At 42.8% G+C, this 26,107-nt stretch overlaps 3 protein-coding genes across 9 annotated transcripts; 1 reads left to right on the forward strand and 2 right to left on the reverse strand.

Moving 5' to 3' along the window:
• Positions 1 to 1,067: 1,067 nt before the first annotated feature.
• Positions 1,068 to 12,366, reverse strand: LOC124014149 (dynamin-1-like protein). Of its 5 annotated transcripts, none has more exons than XM_046328890.1 (20): positions 12,137 to 12,366; positions 11,477 to 11,621; positions 10,677 to 10,723; positions 10,501 to 10,572; positions 10,299 to 10,385; positions 9,964 to 10,126; positions 9,286 to 9,406; positions 9,052 to 9,183; positions 6,476 to 6,682; positions 5,969 to 6,089; positions 5,608 to 5,763; positions 5,159 to 5,248; positions 4,967 to 5,059; positions 4,299 to 4,352; positions 4,038 to 4,115; positions 3,659 to 3,796; positions 3,468 to 3,577; positions 2,909 to 3,068; positions 2,703 to 2,755; positions 1,068 to 2,389 (listed from the first exon to the last, which is right to left on the reverse strand). In XM_046328890.1, exons 1-20 carry the CDS (start codon positions 12,236 to 12,238, stop codon positions 2,311 to 2,313), a joined length of 2,208 nt encoding a protein of 735 aa, XP_046184846.1. In that variant the 5' UTR covers positions 12,239 to 12,366; the 3' UTR covers positions 1,068 to 2,310. The 5 variants fall into 5 exon arrangements, with proteins under 5 accessions (XP_046184846.1, XP_046184847.1, XP_046184849.1 ...); XM_046328891.1 differs by having other exon boundaries at positions 1,068 to 2,427; XM_046328893.1 differs by lacking the exon at positions 4,038 to 4,115.
• Positions 12,367 to 12,982: 616 nt separating this feature from the next.
• LOC124014151 (dnaJ homolog subfamily B member 9-like) lies at positions 12,983 to 15,511 on the reverse strand. Of its 2 annotated transcripts, none has more exons than XM_046328899.1 (3): positions 15,293 to 15,511; positions 14,618 to 14,858; positions 12,983 to 14,351 (listed from the first exon to the last, which is right to left on the reverse strand). In XM_046328899.1, exons 2-3 carry the CDS (start codon positions 14,832 to 14,834, stop codon positions 13,906 to 13,908), a joined length of 663 nt encoding a protein of 220 aa, XP_046184855.1. In that variant the 5' UTR covers positions 14,835 to 14,858; positions 15,293 to 15,511; the 3' UTR covers positions 12,983 to 13,905. The 2 variants fall into 2 exon arrangements, with proteins under 2 accessions (XP_046184855.1, XP_046184854.1); XM_046328898.1 differs by lacking the exon at positions 15,293 to 15,511 and adding an exon at positions 14,964 to 15,124.
• On the forward strand, positions 15,496 to 25,155 carry LOC124014150 (sugar phosphate exchanger 3-like). 2 transcript variants are annotated; one of them, XM_046328896.1, is made up of 14 exons: positions 15,496 to 15,647; positions 16,280 to 16,479; positions 17,174 to 17,288; positions 17,678 to 17,770; positions 18,318 to 18,401; positions 18,608 to 18,753; positions 20,282 to 20,378; positions 20,695 to 20,779; positions 21,160 to 21,389; positions 21,824 to 21,965; positions 22,257 to 22,358; positions 22,627 to 22,826; positions 23,176 to 23,241; positions 23,388 to 25,155. In XM_046328896.1, the coding sequence occupies exons 2-14, from the start codon at positions 16,403 to 16,405 to the stop codon at positions 23,478 to 23,480; spliced, it is 1,530 nt and encodes a 509-aa protein (XP_046184852.1). In that variant the 5' UTR covers positions 15,496 to 15,647; positions 16,280 to 16,402; the 3' UTR covers positions 23,481 to 25,155. The 2 variants fall into 2 exon arrangements, with proteins under 2 accessions (XP_046184852.1, XP_046184853.1); XM_046328897.1 differs by having other exon boundaries at positions 16,365 to 16,479.
• Positions 25,156 to 26,107: the final 952 nt, after the last annotated feature.

Consider the following 26,107-nt stretch of genomic DNA (forward strand, 5'->3'; position numbering starts at 1 on the left):
AGTTATGATACACACAGCGCTTTTAACGTAGTGTATTCAGATTAGATATGACACACATGATTACATTGTATATGTTTATTTATTTATACAGTAATGAATATATAAGTAATGAATATACCGTGGGGCAAAAAGTATTTAGTCAGCCACCAATTGTGCAAGTTCTCCCACTTTAAAAGATGAGAGGCCTGTGATTTTCATCATAGGTACCACTTCAACTATGACAGACAAAATGAGAAAAAGAAATCCAGAAAATCACATTGTAGGATTTTTAATTAATTTATTTGCAAATTGTGGTGGAAAATATCTTTGCCATCACATGCACTTATGTTAGCATTTGTTAAGACTGGATAACCAACAGCGCACAAGCTTAATGTTTATGAACAGAACACAACAGACCACATTAACTGGGACGACATTCCTTCTCATGGGAGACCAAAAAGAGCTAGTTGAAAGCCACGCCTGCAATATTCTGACAGGCTGCAGTTACAGTATGCTGCCAATCAGCAAGTGATGTTGTCAACAGAAGATTCAGTGAAGACACAATAGGTTACTAGCATGTAATGCTAGTGGCAGCAAGTTGCCTGTAGGTTACTGACAATGTTTTGCCAGTTAGTTATTGTGAATCTTACAATAACTTACTGACAAATGGTTTTCAGTTAAGAAATGACAAATTCACAGCAACAAGCTGCCATCAAGTTACTGGAAAATGCACACTAACCTCTTCACAGTGCAGCTCATTACCAACACATCCTCTTACAAAGTTTGCCATGTCAAAGGAGGTGCTCAACTTACATTGGCAAAACAATCAAATGTTTAAACTTCTACTGATGGCTGCCACAAATACACATATATTTGACCAATATGCAAATGAGCCCCACATTGAATTGTACCTGATATTCAAAATATTGGGTGGAGAAATGTCCCATTATACCTACAAGGTACCGAACTGTACCATGTGAGGTCATATGTGTACCCTAACCATACCCTTATTATGCTTTAAAATGATGAAATTAGCTTAACACACTGTGACTGATCGCCTCTTCACTGGTACTATTTAATGAAGAGTGTGTTAACATTCCTGCCTTGAAGGCCAGCATCTCGGAGTCGCCTCTTCACTGCTGACTTTGAGACTGGTGTTTTGCCATTCAGAGGGTGACTGTGAACAAGGAAAAATGTAAGTGCTTTTGAACAGTGTGATTGTAGGTGCCAGGCGGACAGGTTTGTGTCAAGAACTGCAACCCTGCTGGGTTTTTCCACACTCAACCGTTTCCTGCCTGTATCAAGAATGGTCCACCACCCAAAGGACACCCAGCCAACTTGACGCAACTGTGGGAAGCATTGGCGTCAACATGGGCCAGCATCACTGTGGAATGCTTGACACCTTGTGGAGTTCATGCCGATGAATTGAGACTGTCCTGAGGGCAAAAAGGCAAACTGCAACTCAATATCAGGAAGGTGTTCCTAATGTTTGGTATACTCATTGTATGTATAATCAATCTCCCTTAGGTCCACAGACCTGGTGGTGCAGCACAAACTTCAGGTAATTATCAACCAAGAATTTGTAAGTTCAAATCCCAAGTGAGGTTGATTCCCAAGTAATCAGCATACTGTCCTGTAATGTTAGCGCCTTCACTTTGCTGTAACTCCAACAACAACAACAAACACAATAGCATTCTCGGGGACGTCTCCGGAACGGTTTCATTTGAATGTCAATTATGCCTTTTTTATTTATTTTTTATATTCTCAATGACACTTTCACACGCAAACATGTTGCATCCTCATGTCACGTTTATTTAACACGTTTTAAACTGCTGTCACGTGTAGCTTCATGTCATCACGTTGCTTCATATGTTGTCACGTTATCACATTAAACTTCACAGAAAAATCACGTGTGCTTTTCTCCCCGTAAGGGATGCACCACATATTGCCTGCACATTGTAAACATAAAATGACATGCATAGAAAGCGCTACCAGTGCTTTTGACTTTATAACTTAAATCCATTTAATAAATAAAGATATTTAAGGTTACGGTATATTTTGGAGTGTTATACATTCTCATAAACCATGTGGGATGGCAGTATCAAATGTACGTGAACTGGAGAACATTTACACAAATTATATATTCTCCAGTTGAAGGCTAGGGTGTGAAACAGAGGTTAGAGTTTCAGCTTTGATTTAGGCTACAGAAAGAACCATTCATCAATCTATCCCTGTGGTGTTTACACTCAGACAGCTGAAGATAGGACAGGTTTGGCCTTCAAAACAGTGAAAGAGGCGTCACTGCAGTACCTGGTTCGAATCCAGGACGCATCACATCCGGCCGTGATTGGGAGTCCCACAGGGCGGCACACAATTGGCCCAGCGTCGTCCGGGTCTGGCCGGGGTAGGCCTCCATTGTAAATAAGAATTTGTTCTTAACTGACTTGCCTAGTTAAATCAAGGTTCAATTTAAAAAACAATAATAATAATAAACATTCTTGGTTATAACTACACAGTACAGATATGCCTTAATGAGGTATCAGTTTCTTATACAGCTGAGCGATGATATGTATTTAGCCTTAACATAGCTGTGAGCCAGTACCATGTTTCAATCAACACACTTACGTGAACCACAACAGTGCATTTTCACATTGGCAAATCACAAGTCTTCCAGACATGATTAGTAGATTACAGATTGACTTCAGTGGAATTCTCCTCCTTACCACAGATGAGTCTCTCTGATCTCAGCAATGACCTGACTGGCCTTCTGCAGAGCCTGTGGACACACAATGAGATACACTTGACTATGAGCTTGTTGTGAATAATATAATATTGAAGTGCTACCTTTAGTTGTTGCTTTTTTGATCTACTTCCTGTACCAATGTTTGGGTGTATGTCAAACCTCACTGTTCATGGTCAAGGTACCAACCTCTAGCATGTCTGCAGCCTCCTTGCGTCTCTGGGCCATGTCCTCAGACTCAGTGAGCAGGTCGTTGAGAAGACTAGACTTATAGAGCTGACCCACCAGCTCACTCTGCAGACTGTCCTTCACATGGTTCACCAGGAAGTGCATCACTGCCTTAGGCACGCTACAGGACAGAGGAAGGGAGAAAGAGAGGAGGGAGAAATCTGAGCTGCTGGCCTAATGGGAGCAAATACCTCTAGACTTCAACACTGCGCAGAAATACAACGGGTGGCAAGCAACCTAGCGGTTAAGAGCATTGAGCCAGTAACCGAAAGGTCACTGGTTCGAATCCCCGAACTGGCAAGGTGAGAAAAAAAATCTGCCGCTCTGCCTTTGAGCAAGCCAGTTAACCCCAAACAACTGCTCCCCGGACACTGTGGATGTCAAATAAGGCATCCACAATCCCTCTCTGGGGTTGGGTTAAATGCAGAAGACACATTTCGGTTCAATGCATTCAGTTGTGCAACTGACTAGGTATCCTCTTTCCCAAAAAGAGAGGGACAGTGTCAGAAAACACATGCACCTGTCTTGGATGTTTTTCCGGACGATGAGAAAGTAAGACTTGATGAGTCTCTCGATGACCTCACAGTCACGCTGCTCCCGAGAAGACAACTTCCTGGCAACAGGAACGGGCTGCGGGAGAAGCATCAGCCAATCACTGAAGGGCAACACGCAGCATTTTGAAATCGAATAACTTTATTATTGTTCGCTCACCACGTCCAGCAGGTTGACGGCAAGGCCCTTATGGGGGCTGGCGGGGCCAGAGCCGGGGGCCCCCTCATCCCCTTTCTTCAGCATGCCTCTCCAGTTCCCTGTCCCCTCCTGGTCCCCCTGGGGCCCTGCTCCGGGAGGCTGAGGTTACACACAACACAAACAATCAGGATGTAAAGCCGTTTTTACAGCATCTTGTGCCACAAGTTGCAGAACCACAACGCAAACCAATCTATTTAAGTCAGAGCCAAGCTCAAACGCACAGAGAGGGAGAAGGCAGAGAGGACATTGTTAAGAGAGGGCATGAGTGCTGGCGAGCAGACTGAGCACACAGAGCAGAGCACAGCAGGAAGTACGGAGCATGCCCACACCCATGCCCCACCTTGACACCCTCCGCGTCCACAGAGGCAGGGGGCTCGGTAGGAATGGGAGGCTGGCCGACTGGACCATTAACTACTGACTAAGAGGAAGAGAGGAGAGGAGGAATGGAGAAGGGACTTGAAGTCAGGAGAGGTAACGAGGAAAAGACCAGGGACAATTGGTATTACATTGCGATTAAAGAGAGCTGGAGAGATTGAGCATGGGAGCCATTTTGTTTCGAGTATTATAGAAGTGATTCAAAGTACGGTGGATAATTAGTCACCTTATCCCTGGGGACGGCAGCGGGCAGCTCTCTCATTCGGTTTCTCCTCGACTCCTACAGGACACAGACAGCAAGGAGGAAAGTTACATCACTTTTACAACACACAATGTCTTCTTTTGCCCAGTTTATTCCCGGTACCACCCATATGTAAAATGTATGCGCGCATGACTAAGTCGCTTTGGCCTAAAGCGTCTACTAAATGACATACACTACCCGTCAAAAGTTTTAGAACGCCTACTCCTTCAAGGGTTTTTCTTTAGTACTATTTATTTGTACATTGTAGAATAAAAGTGAAGACATCAAAACTATGAAATAGCACATATGGAATAGGTGGGAACCACACATGCAGAGATCATCTGTTCACCCACACCGCGTCTCTCAAAGACCTGGCTGTTGGAACCAAAAACCTCAAATTTGGACTCCTGACCAAAGGACAGAGTTGAACACTTTGTTGGTTACTACATGATTCCATATGTGTTACTTCATAGTTTTGAGGTCTCCACTTTTATTCTACAATGTAGAAAACAGTAAAAAAATAAAGAAAAACACTTGAATGAGTAGGTGTGTCCAAACTTTTGACCGGTAGTGTACATTATCATATTATTATTACATCACACAACTATTATTATACAGAATTCATGTCAAGAGAAACGGTAATGAGCTGTCACCTCTATGTTGTTGTTCATGACCCCACAGGCATCAGCAAAGTCTGGGTGTTTGGTGTTGATGTAGGCCAGCTCTATGGCCACCAGATTATGCACCTGGAGTAAGAGAGTTGTATGTGATGCGATATAATAACCTGATGCAATTGGCATACAAATAACCCACGTGCACATTAAACCGTTTTAACCTAAATTTACCATCTCATTGGTGATAGGCAGCCTTTTCCTGAGCAGAGAGGTGACCACTTCTACTATGGCATCATGGAGCTTTGGAAATCTCAACAACTCCTATGGAAAACACAGGTATCAGGTGTGTGTGTGTGTGTTTAACTATACTTGTGGGCACTAGAAGTCCCCACAAGAATAGTAAACAAACAAAAAGATGACCAACTGGGGACATTTTGCTGGTCCCCATAAGGTTAAATGCTATTTATATGGGGTTTAGGGTTAAGGTGAGAATTACGTTTAGGGTTAGTTGTAGGGTTAGGACCTAGGCTAGGTTTAGGGTTATGGTTAGGTTAAGGGTTAGGTTTATTTTGAAAATAGTATTTTGAGCGGGACTGAATTGTGTGTTCCCACAAGGTTAGTAATACAAGACTGTGCGTGTGTTGTGCGTGTCTGTGTGTGTGTGCGCGCACAGTGTCTACCTGTGTGCTGTAGTTGCTGCAGTGTTGGATGATCCTCTGCATCTCCTCATGGACCAGTTCTACACAGCGCAGGCTGGGCTCCTCCAGTCTCTTCACCTGCTTCTTCACCAGCAGCTCGAACGACACCTCGGGCACAAACAGAGACGGGCGAGGGCCCTGGCGAGAGAATGAGAGAGGGAGAGAGCGAGAGAGAAATTAGAGTAGAGACACACATGTACCGTGTGTTGTTTCCGACAAAGTAGCATTGATAGGAAGACACCGATTACTATTTATTCATTCCCCAGTTTGAAGGTATGCCCACTCTTTGGCCAATACTGTTGTTAGAAGGAGAGAAGAAGAAGGTCTCAGAACTTCTACTCACAGTGGCGTTCCTGATGGCGGTCAGGATGTCTATGGTGTTGAGTCCTCCTAGGGGATCGACTGACTCTAATGTTCGCCCAAAAGTCTCGTGAAATATGTAACAGATTCTGGCACCACCGCATCTGCAAAACAAGAGGAAAGATCAAGTTGACATGGTGTGACAAACATGATGTGCTACTATGAATCAAAGTAATAGTGCCAACACTCAAACTCATCTCAAGCATTTCATAATACAGGTACTACTACATGAAGTGTAGGGGAGGCAGGTAGCCTAGTGGTTAGAGCGTTGGACTAGTAACCGAAAGGTTACAAGATCGAATCCCCGAGCTGACAAGGTAAAAAGCTGTCTGTTAATCCACTGTTCCTAGGGGGGTCATTGAAAATAAGAATTTGTTCTTAACTGACTTGCCTAGTTAAAAGGTAAATAAAAAGTGCATCTGGGTTTTCACAGGCATTTTGCCCAGACATCAGCACCACCTTGTGGAATAGAGGAGGTACTACTACTCACAGCTCGGCCGTCTCAATGTACTTGGCAGTGCCCTCGATAGTGTGGCAGTACTCTGCAGCGAATTTGGTTATGAGCTGCAGAAGGGTGGCATTCTGGTCCTCAACGGGCTGGCCGTAGCTGCTCAACAGAGACTGGTACTGGGCCGCCAGCACGTTGATACGCGTTTTCAGCTCCGGTAGACAGTCTCTGATGTGGTGCATCAGTAACCTAGCAGGGACAGGAGAGATAGAGTCACAGAACATTGATTTGAATGGCACTTGAATGGCAATTCCAATCTAATAGTTCTAATTCTATGGGCACAGTATCTGAGACCTTGAAGTTCCAATGGATACAGTAGGTTACTGTAATGAGAATATTTAAGATGAATAAAGTTCATGTGTGACATTTCCCTTTCTGTAATACACATGATTTCCAGTGTTCTGTTTGTGACACTCGGGTTGATGGTCACTAGACTCGATGCTGAATGTTATGGATTAAACGCATATCTGATTGATAGTGATTGACGCTAGACTGGAGGTACAAGGACCGAGGACACAGTGATTATTATTGTATTGTCTGTGAACACTGTGTGATTCTGAAGCAGCTGACAAAGTCACTGGCCTTTTGTTTTGATTTCCTCCAAGTCTCTTGCCTGGTGTTTACAGAACAGTTGCCAGCTGATTAGGTTATACAGTGCATTCGGAAAGTATTCATACCCCTTGACTTTTTCCACATTTTGTTACGTTACATACAGCCTTATTCTAAAATGGATTACATCGCTTTTTTCTCATTATCAATCTACACACAATACCCCACAATAACAAAGTGGTTTTTTTTTGAGGAAAAAAATATATATATATTTACATATTGTTAAGTATTCAGACCCTTTGCTATGAGACTCGAAATTGAACTCAAGTGCATCCTGTTTCCATTGATCATCCTTGAGATGTTTCTACAACTTGATTGGAGTCCACCTGTGGTAAATTCAATTGATTGGACATGATTTGGAAAGGCACACACCTGTCTATTAAGGTCCCACAGTTGACAGTGCATGTCAGAGCAAAAACCAAGCAATATTTTTGGAATTGTCCATAGAGCTCAGAGACAGCATTGTGTTGAGGCACAGATCTGGGGAAGGGTACCAAAAAATGTCTGCAGCATTGAAGGTCCCTAAGAACACAGTGGCCTCAATCATTCTTAAATGGAAGAAGTTTGGAACCACCAAGACTCTTCCTAGAGCTGTTCGCCCCCCGGTCAAACTGGGCAATCGGGGGAGGTGTGCCTTGGTCAGGGAGGTGAACAAGAACCTCATGATCACTCTGACAGAGCTCCAGAGTTCCTCTGTGGAAATGGGAGAACCTTTCAGAAAGACAACCATCTCTGCAGAACTCCACCAATCAGGCCTTTATGGTAGTGGCCAGACGGAAGCCACTCCTCAGTAAAAGGCACATGACAGCATGCTTGGAGTTTGCCAAAAGGCACCTAATGAACTCTCAGACAATGAGAAACAGGATTCTCTGGTCTGATGAAACCAAGATTGAACTCTTTGGCCTGAATGCAAAGCGTCAAGTCTGGAGGAAACCTGGCACCATTCCTACGGTGAAGCATGGTGGTGGCAGCATCATGCTGTGGGGATGTTTTTCAGCGGCAGGGACTGGGAGACTAGTCAGGATCGAGGGAAAGATTAACGGAGCAAAGTACAGAGAGGTCTTTGATGAAAACCTGCTCCAGAGCGCTCAGGACCTCAGACTGGGGCGAAGGTTCATCTTTCAACAGGACAACGACCCTAAGCACACAGCCAAGAAAATGCAGGAGTGGCGTCGGGATAAGTCTGAATGTCCTTCACTGGCCCAGCCAGAGCCCAGACTTGAACATCTCTGGAGAGACCTGAAAATAGCTGTGCAGCGACACTCCCCATTCAACCTGACAGAGCTTGAGAGGATCAGCATAGAAGAAATGGGAGAAACTTCCCAAATGCATGTGTACCAAGCTTGTAGCATCATAGCCAAGAAGAACCGAGGCTGTAATAGCTGCCAAAGTACTGAGTAAAGGGTCTGAATACCTACTGTATGTAAATGTGTTTTTTTTTTTTTTTATAAATTAGCAAAAATAAATTGTCATGTGGTATTGTGTGTAGATCAATTTTAGAATAAGGCTGTAACGTAACAAAATGTGGAAAAAGTCTAAGTTTCTGAATATTTTCAGAATGCACTGTAAGGACCTTCTTAGTGATGACCAGTTAAGACATTTTCTCTGCTTCTGTGCTGGATGAGTCTTCCTGCCGCAACTTGTAATAAATCAGATATATTCTTTGATTGCCTTGATCTGTGACTCCTCTTCTCTTTTGTTCACCTTGAAATTTGCTATGACAGAATTCCATTCTAGTAGTGGTAATTCCATGGGCACCATATCCGAGATCTCAAAGTTCCATTAGATAAAGTAGGCTGCACTTTGTGATTTATTGGCTGATCAGAGTTAAGAACATTTCCTGGCAAGTGTTGTTAGAAGTCACTACTGTAGTTGCTACTACCATTCCTAATGTGCTTATGTAATACTCATACTAACCTGCAGCATGGAGGGAACAATAACATTCTCACCTGTTCAGGGTCCTGGACAGATACTTGGTTCCATTTCGATTAGCGAGAGAGGGATACTTCTTCTGCAGGAAAGCATGTTCATCTCGGATGGCATCGCTCACCGACTTCTTATTGTTGATGTCCAACTGACTCCTGCGTGAACCAGACAGAGATGTGTCGGCTTCACGGTAGCACAAGACCGATTTCAGCTAATGTTAATTTTTAGGTAAGATACAGTAGAGTAGAACGCCAGACCTGTTGACCACTCCAATGAGGCCCAGTTTGACAGGGATGACCCGGCCCAGCAGGGCGTCCATAGCATCAGTACCAGCATCCATCAAGTCCAGCTTGGTCACCACCGCCAGTGTCCTCCTGCCTGTACACGACAACAGACTACAGAAATGAGTCCAACACAACATGCTGTACACACCATACAATTTTACCAGTCGCAGAGAGAGATAAGTGGCTGCCCAAACACTGTGGATGAAAATGAGCATTATAGCCCTTTTACATTGATGTCAAAACGAAAAGGCGAGTCAAAACCCTGACATCCAATCTGTTCCCATCAACTACAGTGCCTTGCGAAAGTATTCGGCCCCCTTGAACTTTGCGACCTTTTGCCACATTTCAGGCTTCAAACATAAAGATATAAAACTGTATTTTTTTGTGAAGAATCAACAACAAGTGGGACACAATCATGAAGGTGGATTGTATTTTTCATCATTAGTCATTTAGGTCAACATTGGATCATTCAGAGATCCTCACTGAACTTCTGGAGAGAGTTTGCTGAATAATTTTGCACGCCCAATTTTTCCGTTTTTGATTTGTTAAAAAAGTTTGAAATATCCAATAAATGTCGTTCCACTTCATGATTGTGAACACTTTCGCAAGGCACTGTAGATATGCGGGAGAAAAGTCAAACCCAGTACTGACCGTCAGGATCGACCTCACGGGCCACTTTGAGGGCCTCTGAGGTGGCCATGTCTGTGTTGGCAGCGGTCACAGCCAGGATGATGGAGTTGGGGTTGGAGATGTGCTTCAGGATCAGCTCTCTGATCTGCACCTCTATGTCTTGGGGCTGGTCGCCCACTGGGACCTGTAGGGTTGGGGGGGGGCACAAACACAGAGGAGTGACAGACGACGGAGTCTTTTAGTGTATCAAGCTCCAGCCAAGGTTTCAGTTGCCCTGCATGTCTGCTAGGCTTCTAGGTTCTCCTATGCAGAGCAGACACTTAGTACAGTTCATCTCCATCTCCAGTCACTGTTACCTTGGTGATGCCGGGTAGATCCACCAGAGTGAGGTTCACCACATTAGGAGAGAAAATCTTCAAGTGAATAGGCTCATCGCTGATCCCCTATAGGAAATACAATGACAAACAACGACTAGCTTTGTTGAAATTGTTAGGGACGTAATGATGTGAAGGAGATCAATTTATGAGGTGCTAAATCATTACACTACAATTGCCTTACCTTGTTAATACCGGAAATTCTTTCCGTTTCATTTTGGATTTCCTGCCTGATTTCATTGAAGTCTGGGTAGATCTGAAAAGAGCAGCTTTGTTCATGTCACTTTTCTTCAAATCAACAACACAGAAAACAGAATGTCATGAGTAGCAACACGTATCAATGTTTGAGATAAGTCATACCTTGTTTTTGGTGTGTAAGAACTTGCCCCATTCATCTCCTTCCACGCCTGTGGAATACAGTAACACACGGTTTAGATACACATTTTCACCTAACCAAAATAAGGTAATGGAATAGGGGAGAGCTATCAATAATATAAAGTGTCCTACATGCCATTTAGCTGACACTTTTAGCCAAAGCAGCTTACAGTCATGCGTGCATACATTTGACATATGGGCAGCCCCAGTGGGAATCGAACCCACAACTCTTTGCTTTGCAAGTACAACGCTCTTCCAACTGAGCCACACAGGATCACAATCATAGATTAGAATACTATATTAATAGCATCTCTATGATCACGATCATCTAAGGAATAACCCTAGATAGACTACATGTTCAGGTGTGGACGGTCTGTTCTACAGGTCTCTAATAACGGTCAAGGGAGGCGGGTATACATTGTTATGTGTTTGTCCACGTTGTGGGGTCTGCAGTCAGAGAAAGAGGAAGTTTCAGCTCCTATTTTCAACAATGTGGTTACTGCAAAAAACAGCTCCTTCTGGGTTTAACATGATACAGTAGCGAGCGTGTGATCTTCTGAGTTTCACGACTTGCTGAAGTATGAAATGGTACAACTGGTCTAAAGGGGTGCAAAACAACAACATGGGTGGCAGCTCAGAAACAATGACACAAAGTGGCCTGAAAATACAGAATGGGGAATCACACGCACGCACGCACGCACGCACACACACACACACACACACGGTTAGTGGTCAGTCAGTGTGCTCACATATGGTGGTGCTCCATCCCAGGTGGGACTACGTACCACTCTCATCTTTCATTTTCCTGCCATCTCCAGGATCCACATGGACTAGCTGTAGGATGAGTGGCCGGCGGGTCACTACACCTGTCCCACGGGGCAGCATGTCCTTGCCAACCAGGCTCTCCAACACAGAGCTCTTCCCACTGCTCTGGAGACAGGCATCACATTATGTCACATCATGGAGCTGGGTTAACAGCTATCACATAAGGACAGATCTGAGAACAGCAGTGTTACAAAATAATATGGCACATAAGGTGGTGATGACCTGACTTTAGGAGAACTGATAATGAAGATGATCTAAAAAAAATGTCCTACAGTAATTGACAGATGTTCCTCATAATGGCTGCTGCCAAAAAGCAGGCTTTGCCCGGGTCAAATGGAACATTCCAGCTGTCTGTTAACACATGCACACCAATAATAGCCACCCAACTGACTCGTGCACAAGCAGAATAGAAAGAGGTGTTTTTGTAACTGCACCACGCTCCAGTTCAATGGCTCATTTTCTGCAATCCTGATGTTTTGCCCGAACATAATGAAAACATCGAACACAAAATAGCTAGATAGATAGCAACGCATGTAGCTAGCTATGTAGCTATCTTTCAGGGTCATGTGAAGAGCCTAGCAGCATAGCCCTATTTTGACAACTACGGGGAAGGATTTCACCTGGGTTCCAACGACTGCTATCTGCGGCAGCTGTATTATGTCTGCTCCCACCGTATTGAAGACATCTTGAAGCTTGTTTATAACGGGGATTAGAGCCTCCATGTTCAAGCTAAATTGACACCTTTCTAGAGAGATAAAATAATGGAACAGCTATCCACCAGCTCTGTTAAAAGTCATTCAATGTCCCACAGACAGCATTGAAATAAGCCATTCCCACCAGTCTGCGACTGCGTTGTGTATTGTAGGGACTTGTAGTCTTCCAGATGCCAAACGCTGCTAGAATTTTATAAATAGGACTGCATTTCCCAGAATAGGGCTGCTGCTCAAAAACGTTCGTTTTTCTATGGACGTGTAAGATTAAGATCACTTTACTGGTCAATTGCACACAAGCTCCAACCCGAAATTGGACTTGAGTTTTTAACCCAACCCCTCCAAAAGACACACTGGGCACCCAGGGAGCTCTTGTTTGGGGCTTAAGTGCCTTGCTCAAGGGCACAACGGCAGGCAATAGTATATATGATTTGATACCATCAACATCACAGTCGCCAGCTCACTTCAAGACAGATTTTTCCTGTCAGACCCGGACTCAAACTGGCAACCCTCTGGTTGCTGGCTCACCTCTCAAATCGCTAGGCTAAAAATAGTAGCTACATTATAGTGGCAGGCGAAAATATAGTGTTTTGTAAACCTATTCTGAGATTTACACAAATTGATCAAATGTCAGATCATGAATAGAATAGACACACATTTTGAATATACTACAGTAATCTCAACCCCTGAATTTAGAGAATAGAATGTGATATAGAACATGATAGAAATTGTAGATTATACATTTTAGTCTGCAGGGACCTTAGAGTAAATATATTTTTATTTCCAAACAAGTACCACTCCTCATTCTTTCAATATTTAAAAATAGATCATCCTTAGGATTAACAAAGTGCAGACAGCATTCAATAACAGAACATTGGTTTCACACAAAATGATAAATCAGGCAGCAAAGTCAAAAAGACAACAGAACAAAGGTGCCAACTGCAAATATTGCACATAATAAAATGGCAGAGGCACACTTTTCAGAAAAAAAACTAGAGGTAACAGTTGATAATGGTGTATAGCCTGGTTAAATACACATTTAGAGTTAGGTTCTCTTCAACTTCACGGTGAGATTCAACTCAAGTGATAGCAACTTAACACATTGGGGGGGGGGGCATAATAAGTCCCCAATCAAATGCAAAAGCTCTAAAATTACAAGGCATAAGCCATATAAAAATGTGCTATAACACTGACTTTCACGATATTGGAAGAACTCTTTCTGAAAGAGAGAATTACTTTGGTTTTGCTTAGCCATTTCAAATGTTACAGAATGAAAATAAAAGAAAGCGTGATATTTTTTCCCTTCTCCCAACTCAATACATTTGCTGCTCTCAAAGATGGAAGCCAAGAGAGAACCTGAGAAATGGGAGTCGGTGCTTGTCATAGCATGATGTAAACAAAGTCAATTTAAAATCTGAATGGAGGCATTGTAACATGCAATGATATCCATAAGTAAAAACCTAATACATAAGCCCAGCTAAATTATATCCAAAATGAGTGAAAGGTATTGCTTGAGAACAGTTTGTTTTATGGCCCATAGGCATCAACATATTTATAGCATATTTTCTATCTGTCCAAAACCATGTTCCAAAGTGCTAAATTAAAAGTAATTACAAAATAACCACAAAAGCTAAACCCATACCCCGTGAGTAGTGGGATGTGTTTCTGGTAGAGATCAATCAAGAACAGTCTGTGTATGTGGTGACCATGTTCCCTCTGCGCTGCGTCACTGTCCTGCAGTGTTGTTTTGCCGAGCCCTGGAACCGGCTGTCCGCCCCGCCCGTGTGTCCGTTAAACGAGAACATCTTCTCCATGTCCTCAAACACGTCATCAAAGAGTTCTCCACCAAAGGAGCCCTGGAAGTGTCTCTTGTGCCTGTTCTGGGCCTTCTGATGGGCCTGTTGGTGGGCCTGGAAGTGGCTGTTGAAGGCCCTCTTGTGGTGGGAGTGCTGGTTATGACCGAACAGGTCAGAGTCTCTGAACAGGTCATCAAAGTTGAAGTTAAAGTTCTGGTGGAAGTGCTGTCCACTCCTCCCACCTCCTGTGCCTGGCTCACCAGGGGAGGGGCCATGTCCAAACTGGTCATACTCCAGTCTCCTCTTATCGTCTGATAACGTCTCATAGGCTGGGCAAAGGAAAGGAAACATAAGTCTCTTGGTGGTGTCCAGACATAAGAAAAACAACAAATGCTGTTCACCTGAAAATGTCTATTACACTGACAATATTTAAAGATTGGAAAACATCGATTACTTGTTGAAATGTTCACAAAAGTATTAATACAACTACAGGTGGATTAATTAACACTCCATCCAATACATTTGGTGTGGACTTGATGTAAAGGAGCCCTGATGTAACAGATGAGGGGAGTGCCCAGAAGTTGACAGGACTCACCCTCAGCTATTTCCCTGAACTTTGCCTCTGCGTCAGGACTCTTGTTTCGGTCAGGATGGTACTTCATGGCTAGCTTATGGAAGGCCTTCTTGATCTGGCGCTCAGAGGCATCCTTTGGCACACCTAGGATGTCATAGTAGTCCCTCTGTGCCAGTATGAACTCAGTTATCATGAGAATACATACTGCTAACATTAAGACGGACTGTGCTGTGGCCATATTTGGTGGTTAGCACTTGCCTCCCTGCCCAGGAAAGAGAGAGGTTTGACAGTTAGTTTACAGTTTGCAACTTACACAAGCAAATAATGTAAAATTGACAAAAGTATAACTATGTAAGCATTTTTTAACCTGTACTGTAGAAAGGAAGCATGGCAAATCTGTAAAATCTGCTGTGTGACATAGGCTTTTCTTTATTTAAATCCCACTTTAGCTAGGGACATGATCTACAAATGTATTTACACTAGTGAATAGATGGTTGAGTCAGCCACAGAATGATCCAACCATTTACATTGTATTTAAAGCAATTGATAAGGCAGTTTAAACCATTGAAGGTGGATGGGGGAGAGAAAAAGTGTCAGAACAACAAGTACATAGAGCCTGTGAAAACTATGACACACATCTGTTCTGTATGCAAATTCTAAGCTAAAAAAAACATCACAAATAAATTGAGAACATACCTTGAAAAGCACTAACAACAGCGGCTCTTCTATCAGACGATAATGGCACAGCTGATCCGTAGGTGACAAACGATAGCAGGTTGCATTCCCGAGCTGTAACACCACGACTCGCAATCTTATTGGTTAATTCCTTCACCGACTGACTCGAAACACCACGATTGGCTGAAACTAGGGGCATGTGGATCTGTGTTGCATCCTTTCACTTCCGGTACACTCCAGTCCTGTTGGTGGCAGTAGGAAATGTGAAACCACAGCAGAAGAAAACAAAAAGAAACCGATTGCTACACTGTACAATAGAAGACTGGACTGTAAACAGATGATCTCAAGCTAGCGTCGCTGTTTAGGTATTAAAAACGTAAGTCCTTATCCGTTTGACCTCAATCTTGATTACATATTTGCATTTCCATATAGTGTTATCCAATGCCAAATGTATATTTAGTGAAAGAGAAGTATCAAGCTAGTGTATTCCATATGCATTACCTACCACCAGAGTGAGTCACTTGAGTTAAGTGCTGCACTGCTGGCCAGCAACAGAAGCAGACAGAAGACAGCTCCCAAGGATATTTATTGCAAACCAATAGCTATATTCTTCCTATCTAGAACCAGTACATGGAAAAAGTAAGCAAGGAAATCTCAATCTTTGTTGTATGTTGCTGCCTTTATTGGCAGAGTGTGATTCAGAGGGTGTTTACACCAGATAAAGGTTTCAGACCAGATTCCAAGGTTTGTTGGCTGTTTAACTAACAGTAAGGTCCCATGATGGGAAGTAGGTTAATGTTAACAAGCTTGTGACCTTATTCTTTGGAAGAGGCTAACCAAGACCTTTGGTCACCTGTTTATGGCTTTATATCCTATACCTTTTACCAACGTTTACTAAGGTAAAAAATATCCACTTGGTCTCATAGGACTTTAAATCCCAGTTCTCTCTTTTCAGGCAAAGCTGTGTTTCTGACTTAGAGTTGTGTTTGCTGCTGTCCTGTGATCTAGGCTGTACTGCTGGATAAACTACTGTGGTGCTGTTCCCTCGCTGAACCCCCTATCACTCCTGTCTCCTACCGCTGTTCCCTTGAAGGCCTCCACCCCCTCCTATCCCTCCTGGTGACCCCTGTGATGTCGTCCCCGTGCTGTGGCTTCCTGGCGCAGTACACCCACCATCACCTGGTCGCCTTCCTCCTCACCTTCTTTAGGTAAACTCAATCCTGAACTCCCACTAGCCTTGTAGGGATCTGGTATAGGACCCTCTGAATGTTCAGAGTTCTCATTCCAGTTCTCTTTGGCCTAAATGCTCTCTACACAAGCACTTAAACCAGAGCATACATACGCATTTGATACGCAGGCTCACTTGTGCTCATATAGGCCTACATTCTCCTTAAGTAAATACAGTACTAAGCCAGGGGCCCCAGCACATGCTAATGCCTGGACCGGAGCTACAGTACTCACAGTCCTATACAGCTCTCCACTGATTTCTTTTATTTAAATGACATCATTGCTTCTTGGTCAGACTGGTTGTTATCAGACTAGGAGAAAGTGAACGTATCAGACAGTTGAGCAGAAAGAATCCGATTAACGCTGAATCTGTGCCTGTGCTGCTCACATTACCTCTCCTGACCTCCCTACTCTGAACCCTGACCTTTGACCCCACTCAGCTGTGCCAAAGATTTTGTGGCTGTGCTTTCCAGGCCCTGTCATCAGGAAGTGACGTGTAGCCTAGAGTTCTTATTACAGGTTATATAGTAGTTGTAAACGGGTTGAGTACTGACCTACACACCAGCTGCTTTAAACAGCTAAACACATCATTGGAAGGCCCTGGATGTTTCTGGTCCCTTGTTCTGCTAAGAATGTAACAGGGCTTTATTAAGTCTCCCCTCCCTCTCTCTCCAGCTATGTCCTCCTGCATGCCTCAAGGAAGACCTTCAGTAATGTGAAAGTGAGCATCTCAGCCCAGTGGACTCCCTCTGTGCAGAATGCCAGCTCTACTGCCTTCTCACCCAGGGAGGTACGTACTCAGGACGATGCGGATTCACTTCCTTGAATTATCCCCCCTTTTCACCTCATCTAAAAGATGGCCTCTGATATAATGACTTAATTCCTGGATGTCTGCTATTTTGCCTTAGTTTGCACTATTGGATTTGTTTAGTGATCTCTTCAGGTGCAGTCCTCAATATTTACTTTTTTTTGTGTAGTGGATGAGGAAGTGTTATCACGTGTGGAGCTACTGATGAGTACTGAAACAGACCATGAAGTACAGCTAATACTAATGGTCAAATGGTTAAATAAATCCCTTTATTCAGTTGCTCTGAAAATGTTTTTGTTTGATATGATATAATGTTTATTTATTGTGTTACTGTATGTATCTTTGATTGTCTATTCGGAATCTTCCTCCAGACATGGGAGAAGAATAACCTGTTTGCAGACTCCGATGAAGCCACTCTGTTCCTGGGTGTCCTTGACACCATCTTCCTGTTTTCCTACGCCGTGGTGAGTGTCAGGGCCAGCTGGGGTCATGGGGGGGCGTACTGGTAGTCTAGCAACAGTGAGTCAATGTAACATAATCAGTCATGTCAGATTTACTTCTCTCCCCTGCCCCACACTGAAAGTTGACTGTGGTGTTAATTTGTTAATATTATCTTTAATTATCAACATGGAAACAAGCACACTGATGCCGTCTTCTCACATTCCCTATTCTGACCTCCCCACTCTGAACCCTGACCTTTGACCCCACTCAGCTGTGCTAAAGATTGTGTGGCTGTGCTTTCCAGGCCCTGTCACCAGGAAGTGACGTATAGCCTAGAGTTCTTATTACAGGTTATAATCTTGAGGATATATGGTAGTTGTAAACAGGTTGAGTGGTGACCTGCAGTGGAGGGTTTGGCCGGGGTAGGCCGTCATTGTAAAATAAGAATTTGTTCTTTACTTACTTGCCTTACTTGCCAAGTTAAGTATATATAATTTTTTATAGTCATAGTTAAATAGTCAAAGCAGGAGGACAGAGTAAATATGCATGTGTTGTTCAATATTTATGCAGGGCCTATATATGAGTGGAGTGATCGGAGACCGCATGAACCTCCGGTATGTCCTCTCCTTTGGTCTGTGTGGTTCAGCCATAGTGGTAAGTGGGGCATTGCTTTTTATATTTCACATACATCTACACAGTTGTTACATCAGATTTTTACAATAGGTACTTAGTTAAAACGTAGTTACTACAATAGTCATATATACTGCAGATTCTGCATTTTGATCCCATTACATTTCATTGTGCTCTATTGATGACGTAATCCAATATAACCTTCTGTTTTTCCCTCCTTCACTTCCCAGGAGTTTGTGTTTGGTACCCTGACTGAGTGGCTGCAGTTCTATAACATCTACCTGTACTGTGGCCTTTGGGTGCTGAACGGCCTACTGCAGTCTGCTGTCTGGCCCTGTGTGGTGGCAGTCATGGGGAACTGGTTCGGCAAGTCGGGGTGAGTAATCATGTCCCTCTCTCTCCCATGACACTAGTATACTCCAACACTGATCAATAGGGCTGGGAATTGCCAGGGACCTTACGATACGATATTATAACGATAAGATATTTATTGCGATTCCCACAATTCTATATGTATTGTGATTCGATATTGTGATTTTTATTGCGATTCGATGTTCCAAACATATTGCTCACCATATGTCAGAGGGAGAGCCATGGGAAAACTAGTTTTGGTCAGTCAGGGAAATAAAAGTGTTGAAAACAAATGGACTCCTAAAAATAAGATGGAGAACAAGCTATGAAGGAAAAATACTGGAGTTTAGGTGCAGGTACAGAAAACTAGCCAATGCCGATCACTCACACAGATCGAGTTAGGCTCCCTGATGGTCAACAATCAGAAGTTGTCTTTACAAACAGCAGCCTTAGGGGATTGCTTTAACTGTGGGGTCGTTCCATATGATTTCAATCACTTTCTGACTACACCCCTTTTGATTTGCCAGAAACCTGTCGTACATGTTTGCGCATGGTGAAATTGGTCAGAAAGTAACATTTTAGACCTGAATGCCAAAACATTCAGGAAATAGTTGACCCATTTTGCATAACTGTTTCGTTCCCCGGCACGAAAACCAAAAATGTCAGGCAAACAGAAGGGGGAACTAACAGAATCACTGACCAACAACCAAGATGAAACAGGTGGGGGTTTTCGGAGAGGTTCTGAAAGACATGGGCGTGTCCACTGAAAGTTGACTAGCAACAAAAACTGTAACCTAAAGGGCACCAACTAAATTTGCCCAAGAAGAGGCAAACAAAAGAAAAAGCCACACCAAACTTAAAGACAGGAAGCAAAACGAAATCAGATAAGGGATTGTTTGTCTAGAAATCAATATGGAGCGCCAACTAAAGGTGTTAACCCTCCACATCAATCATAGCACCTGGGCCAGGACAGGTAAGACGCGTTCCCCTAACGTGGTGGAAACTAGCACAGGTGTAACACATACTGACTAACGAGATGACACCAATCCGTGCGCCCTACGTGCTAACAAGCTATACGTGCTAACAAGCTATACGTGCTAAAGTCCAACCTCAAAACATAAATGGAAAAACAAAACCTGTAACAATACCCCACCCTACCATGGGACGTCCATGTCTTTATCTCTGATAAAGATAAACGGTTGAGTTTGGTATAATTTAAAAGTTTACAAATGGGGTTGTCAATCTATTCTATGATTTATTTATTTTTAAACGTTTTTAATCAAATAAAATCAAATGTAAGCATTAACGCCAATGATCTAAAAACATGTGAACTCAGATTTGACTCATTTTCACAAATGTAGCTTAGACCCTATTTGAAATCATCTAAGATCTTATTTTACATCGAAGGGGTGCAGTCAGAAAGTGATTGAAATCATATGGACAGGAAGTGATGTACTGATTTATTCTAATTGAGTATTGCGTTGAGTATGTTGTGTGTATTGTGCATGTTCTTTAGAGTGTTGTAACCGCTGTATGGCTCCTCCTCCCTCCAGGCGAGGTTTTGTGTTTGGCCTGTGGAGTGCCTGTGCCTCTGTTGGGAACATTCTGGGAGCTTTCCTGGCATCCAGTGTTCTCAAGTACGGATATGAGGTGAGTGCAGATGCATACAGATATACATATTACAGATCTGCTCTGGGATCCACCTTTTTATAAGGTCTAGATGAAAAAGGGACATGTTCCATAGATAATACCTGGTATGGTCTAGTCAGTAAGTCTAGAAGAAAAGGTTGACATTGCTGTCTCGAGAAAAGTGAATTTATGCGGTATTGTCTTTCTCTCAACCCCTTGCTACATAGTTAGCTATGTAGTCCGTCTGTGGTCCCAGGGAAGAAAACATGAAAGCACAGAGTATGAACAGCACAATTCCCAATACAAGGCACCTCAGTGTTATGCTGTGTTTCTGCAGTATGCCTTCCTGGTCACTTCAGTGCTGCAGTTTGCTGGTGGGGTGGTGGTGTTCTTTGGTCTGCTCACCTCCCCTAAAGAAGTGGGTGAGTATTGGGTCCACACATGCTCAGTTTCCCTCATTGATCTGGTATTGTCTCCCTATCATTGTATCGTACTGTACTTTTTTTCCCACTTCAAGCTTCGGGTTCAATTAGTCGTGTGTACAGGATATGCATGGTATACACCGTCCAATGAAATGCTTACTTGCAGGATCCTTCTCAAAAATGCAACAAGAATAAGAAATAATACAAGATACAAGATAAGAATACGAACATAAAGTAAATGGCTCAGTAGAATAGAATAACGTTTTTTTTAATTGTGAGGATGTTGTAATACTGTATGTGGAATATGATATAAAGCTCATATAGCTATGATGTACTGTGTGACTCTTTTGATGAAGAGTGTCGTTTCTCTGTCCCATCAGGTCTGTGTTTGGAGTCAGAGACAAGTCTGAGTCCAGTGGAGAGAGATGCAGACAGCCACAGGCCTCTGATGAGTGATGAAGAGGATGAGGAAGAGGAGGGGGAAGAGGAGGGATCGGAGGAGGTGTGTGACGGAGGGTACTACACCATCCAGCAGGGGGATGAGGAGCCGCGGGAAACACCCAAAGCCATCGGATTCTGCCAGGCCTTCTGCCTGCCCGGGGTGCTGCCTGTGAGTGGGATATTACTAGAGCTCTCTGTGTGTCCCTCTTTCTCTCTCTTTCTCGTGATCCCTCTAACTCTGGCTAGCTGTCACCCACTCACGCTCTCGCACTCACCCTGCTATCTCCCTCTTTCATTCACCCCTCCCCATCTATATCAATATCTATTTCTATATCTCTATCATTTTATCATCCTCCCTGCCTCTCTGCTATCTGCCCCTCCCTGTTTAAGCGTTTTCATTCTGTCTCTGTTCTTTAGCTGACGGTTTTGTTTAGGCAGTGGGGGGGGGTGAAGACGTCACTAGTTGCGTTAGTCTCTTTCTCTCAACTTCTCCTCCCAGAACCAATAAAGCAAGTATTGTATTATGGAGCATCTGACGATATGAAGATTTTAGTTCTGTGATAACTCTCTCAGTAACTGGTGACTGTCATCCTCTCTCCCCAGTATTCCCTGGCGTACGCGTGTCTGAAGCTGGTGAACTACTCCTTCTTCTTCTGGTTGCCCTTCTACCTGAGCAGGAACTTTGGCTGGAAGGAGGCCCAGGCCGACAGGCTCTCTGTGTGGTACGACGTGGGAGGCATCATAGGTGAGTCTTCCGGCCCAGGCCTAGTTAACGCTGGCTGTATTGACTCGTTAATATGAATGACATATTGGTGTTGTTGACTGCGGTTTAGCTGTGGTAACATCCTAGCTAACTATGCAGAGTCATTTATCTATGCTGTCTGAAGGGGTCTACGTAGTCTACGCAAATGGAGCCGATTGAGGTCCGTTTGCATCGCTCTCTAACGTAGTTCCACTTACATGTGTAGAGCCCTTAAGACGGGACCGCAAATTGTGTATTAATCTGCTGCTCTCTGTCTCTCTCTCTCTCTCACAGGTGGTACGATCCAGGGCCTGATCTCAGACTGCATGGGGAAGAGAGCTCCAGTGTTAGCCGTCAGTCTGCTGCTGGCTATGGGAGCCCTGGTGGGGTACAGTCGTGAGTACTGCTCCTTTTTTCATCCACCTTCCTCCTTTTTCTAGCCCAAAACATCTCACGATATTACTCAGGCCAACATTCAATTTCAATGTGATCCCATTTATTTAATAAAAATGGAAATTGTTCATTATTGTGTTATGTCAATTCTAGACCACCAAGGGGAGCCCTTGATGGGGCGGAGGGGGGGGGGGGGTGATGAAGAACCATATGTCTCATACAGAATCCACAAAAAAACATGTGAATTAACCCTGTGTTGTCCCCCCCTCAGACTCCCCTCCGGACCAGGTGGTGAATGCGGCTCTCCTGGCCACCACAGGTTTCTTCATAGGAGGGCCATCCAACATGATCAGCTCAGCCATCTCTGCAGACCTGGGGCGACAGGAGGCCCTCAGGGGCAGTCAGGAGGCTCTGGCTACCGTCACCGGCATAGTGGACGGGACTGGGAGTATTGGAGCTGCAGCGGGACAGGTAACACACACTAGAGATTGAGAAAGTACACACTCGCACATACATACATACATACATACATACATACATACATACATACATACATACATACATACATACATACATACATACATACATACATACATACATACATACACACACACACACACACACACACACACACACACACACACACACACACACACACACACACACACACACACACACACACACACACACACACACACACACACACACACACACACACACACACACACACACACACACACATACATACATGTATTTATGTACACACATAAATATGTGCTTTCCATTGAATTAATGTTGAGTATTTTACCTTGTCTTTTAGTACTTGGTATCGCTGATCGAGAGCAAACTGGGCTGGATGTGTGTGTTCTACTTCTTCATAGTCATGGTAAGATTATCTGTCTAATCCATAATGTGAGACAATGTTCATGTATTATGTTAATTAGTCACTTATTCTCCTCAGGAGCATCTTACATAAGACACTGTGTTGTCGCTGTTTGTGACATATTTGGTCCTGTTGTGATTGTCTCACAGACGGGGGGCAGCATAGTCTTCATCTTGCCACTGATCGTGACTGAGATTCGGGCCATGTGGAGGGACAGACAGGCAAGGACACACCAGCTGTGAAGCCTTCCTCACGGGGGGGGGCATGTTTGTTCCTACTCCTTCCCTATTGGGCCTACTAGCTGTCAGTCAATCAGATTATGTCCACTGATCACTACTGTAGATATATGTACAACATGTCTATGAATGTGTGTGTCCAATCTATGTATATATTTGGTCTGAAACACGTTTTTTAAAGATTACTTCAGCGCCTTTTACGAGTGGGGGCAGGGCCCTCTCAATGTTTGTGGTCTGAGATAGGAAGTTCCAAGCAGCTGTCAATGATTCTAATTACTTTACCTGTTTATTGAAGTGTATAATGATTACTTGTATAGAATGATTGGATCTGATCATTTGCTTAGTAGAGATCAGATTTCAAAGGCACGCAAAACACACACTCACTGAAGTCTGCCACTCACTCTTAGAATCTCACAGTCACACATCCGCTTGGTGGATTTTCAGTCATTGCCTGTAGCACATACATGTAGTCAGTGACCACGTTTACATGCACACAGTATTCTGGACAGTAGCTCATTCATATGGGTTAATTAAATAGTAACTGAAATATACAACCTCTCACATGTAGCATAATATAATGTTAACTCGTGCAGAATTGTGCTTTTTTTGCGGTAAAATTAGGCAACAAATGTTAATTTGGTCTCGGGAACAGGAGTGGATAAATATTAATGATTTATTTCAGCATCTCTTGAGAAAATGCGTTTGTCATGTATCATAAACCTATTTAATCGTTTTCTCATCTTTTAATTGAATTAAAACCAGTCAAACTGATGACATTTGGACATTTTGCACATACCTATCGTTCCAATGTTTTTGGAATCTTTCCACTGTTCTCCCGGTTGCTAAACGAAACAGACAACTTTACCGGTTTTAGCTAGATTACTACTGCGTTCATTCTATCGATGATAGACATTATTCTGGTGAGCACTACTTTATTTGGTCTTCTGGGACAACAAGTTATGACAGAAGAGAAGCTGCATGAATCTAACAATAGTTGGCAAACAAATGGCCTACTAATTGTCAGAAATTATACACAGAAAGTGTCTAAATTAAGGGTGAAATTAGCCAGTAAGGCTACACGGTCCAATATGGAGCATCAGTAAAACTTTTTCGGGTTATTGTAAACGGGATATGATGTTTACGTGTGTCAACTCACTTGAGTACCCCGAATAATCACGGAATATTGGTGTGCATTTAAACGTGGTCAGTGTAAAAAGTACGTTTGCCGATAAAGTTTTTAAGCAGCTTTGTAAGTCATAAAGGTCAGTAAACATTAACTGCACGCCTCTGAAATGTTGTGTTTATTTAAAGAACAGTAAGATTACATCAATGTAAAAAAAATCGTCTTATCAAAATGAGGCAAAAGTATACTGATTTTATTTACTGTAGGTACATAAATTAAAACGGTACAAGTAGTTCTCCTGGTTGGACTGGGATCATTTGCTAAATTACTGTAGTGGTTTTAACCAAGGTCACAAGTGCATTTCAGCTGGTCCAGGACCTGCTAAACTTGATGAAATGGAATGTGTATTTAATTGTAACATTATCGAATGTATGTTCTTAATCTGTGATGAATGTTCGTTTTTTTTCTCTCCATATGTGCACTTTAAATTAATATTTTAATGAGCCTATGTGATGTTTGTTTTGTTTTTTCAAGAAAAGAAAATTGACTTTTTCTAAACTGTTGACTCCTGTATTTTATTCTTCACAAGGGAATTTACTATATATGTTTGGGAAACCACCTCAATGAATTTGAACTTCAATGATCTAAACTGTATTCACACAACTGACTTCTTTGTTTAAATCTCATAAAGCAATGAAACCAGCATTTAGAAACATTGAATTAGCATACTTGTATTTATTTTCACATATAAAATGGACACAAATTAAGAGGATCTGTTCAGAAGGACTTTCGCGCTAAATTACTAATGGGATAGACACCGTTGTAGAGCAGTAGATACATTCTGCTCATCCTGTTACAGACGTGTTATGTCACTTCAGATCCACCAGGAGGAGCCTTTAAGGCAAAAATAATACCATCAAAATATGTGTAGTATTAGTAGGCCTCATTTTTATTTAACTAGGCAAGTCAGTTAAGAACAAACTCTCATTTACAATGACGGCCTAGGAACAGCGAGTTAATTGCCTTGTTCAGGGGCAGAACGACATATTTGTACTTTTGTCAGCTCAGGGATTTGATCAAGCAACCGTTACTGGCCCGACGCTCTAACAACTAGGCTACCTGTCGCCCCTAATATAATTAGTAGGTTTAATATAATTAGTAGACTTTGACTATGTGTAGAATTAGTAGGCCTACTAGATTGTCCAGCTGTTGACACTGAAGATCATATTCATGTACAAGGAGGTAGTAAATTATGGATGAAGACGAGTCTAAACAAACAATACTTTAGTATATTTCTATCATTTATTTACATATTTAATCATCTGAAACATACTGTAACAAATGAACATCAAAGTCAACAGTGCACCAAAAACCGGTCATTGAATCCTCATTGAAATGTGTCATTTTATTTTCAAACTATTTCCAAACCGAATCAAAGCTATTAGTCTGTTCCCATGTAATTACATTGTAATACACTTTGCATACATTAACCATTATCCTATCAAAAACC

Source organism: Oncorhynchus gorbuscha, linkage group LG25, assembly GCF_021184085.1.
Source record: "Oncorhynchus gorbuscha isolate QuinsamMale2020 ecotype Even-year linkage group LG25, OgorEven_v1.0, whole genome shotgun sequence".
Taxonomy (NCBI): domain Eukaryota; kingdom Metazoa; phylum Chordata; class Actinopteri; order Salmoniformes; family Salmonidae; genus Oncorhynchus; species Oncorhynchus gorbuscha.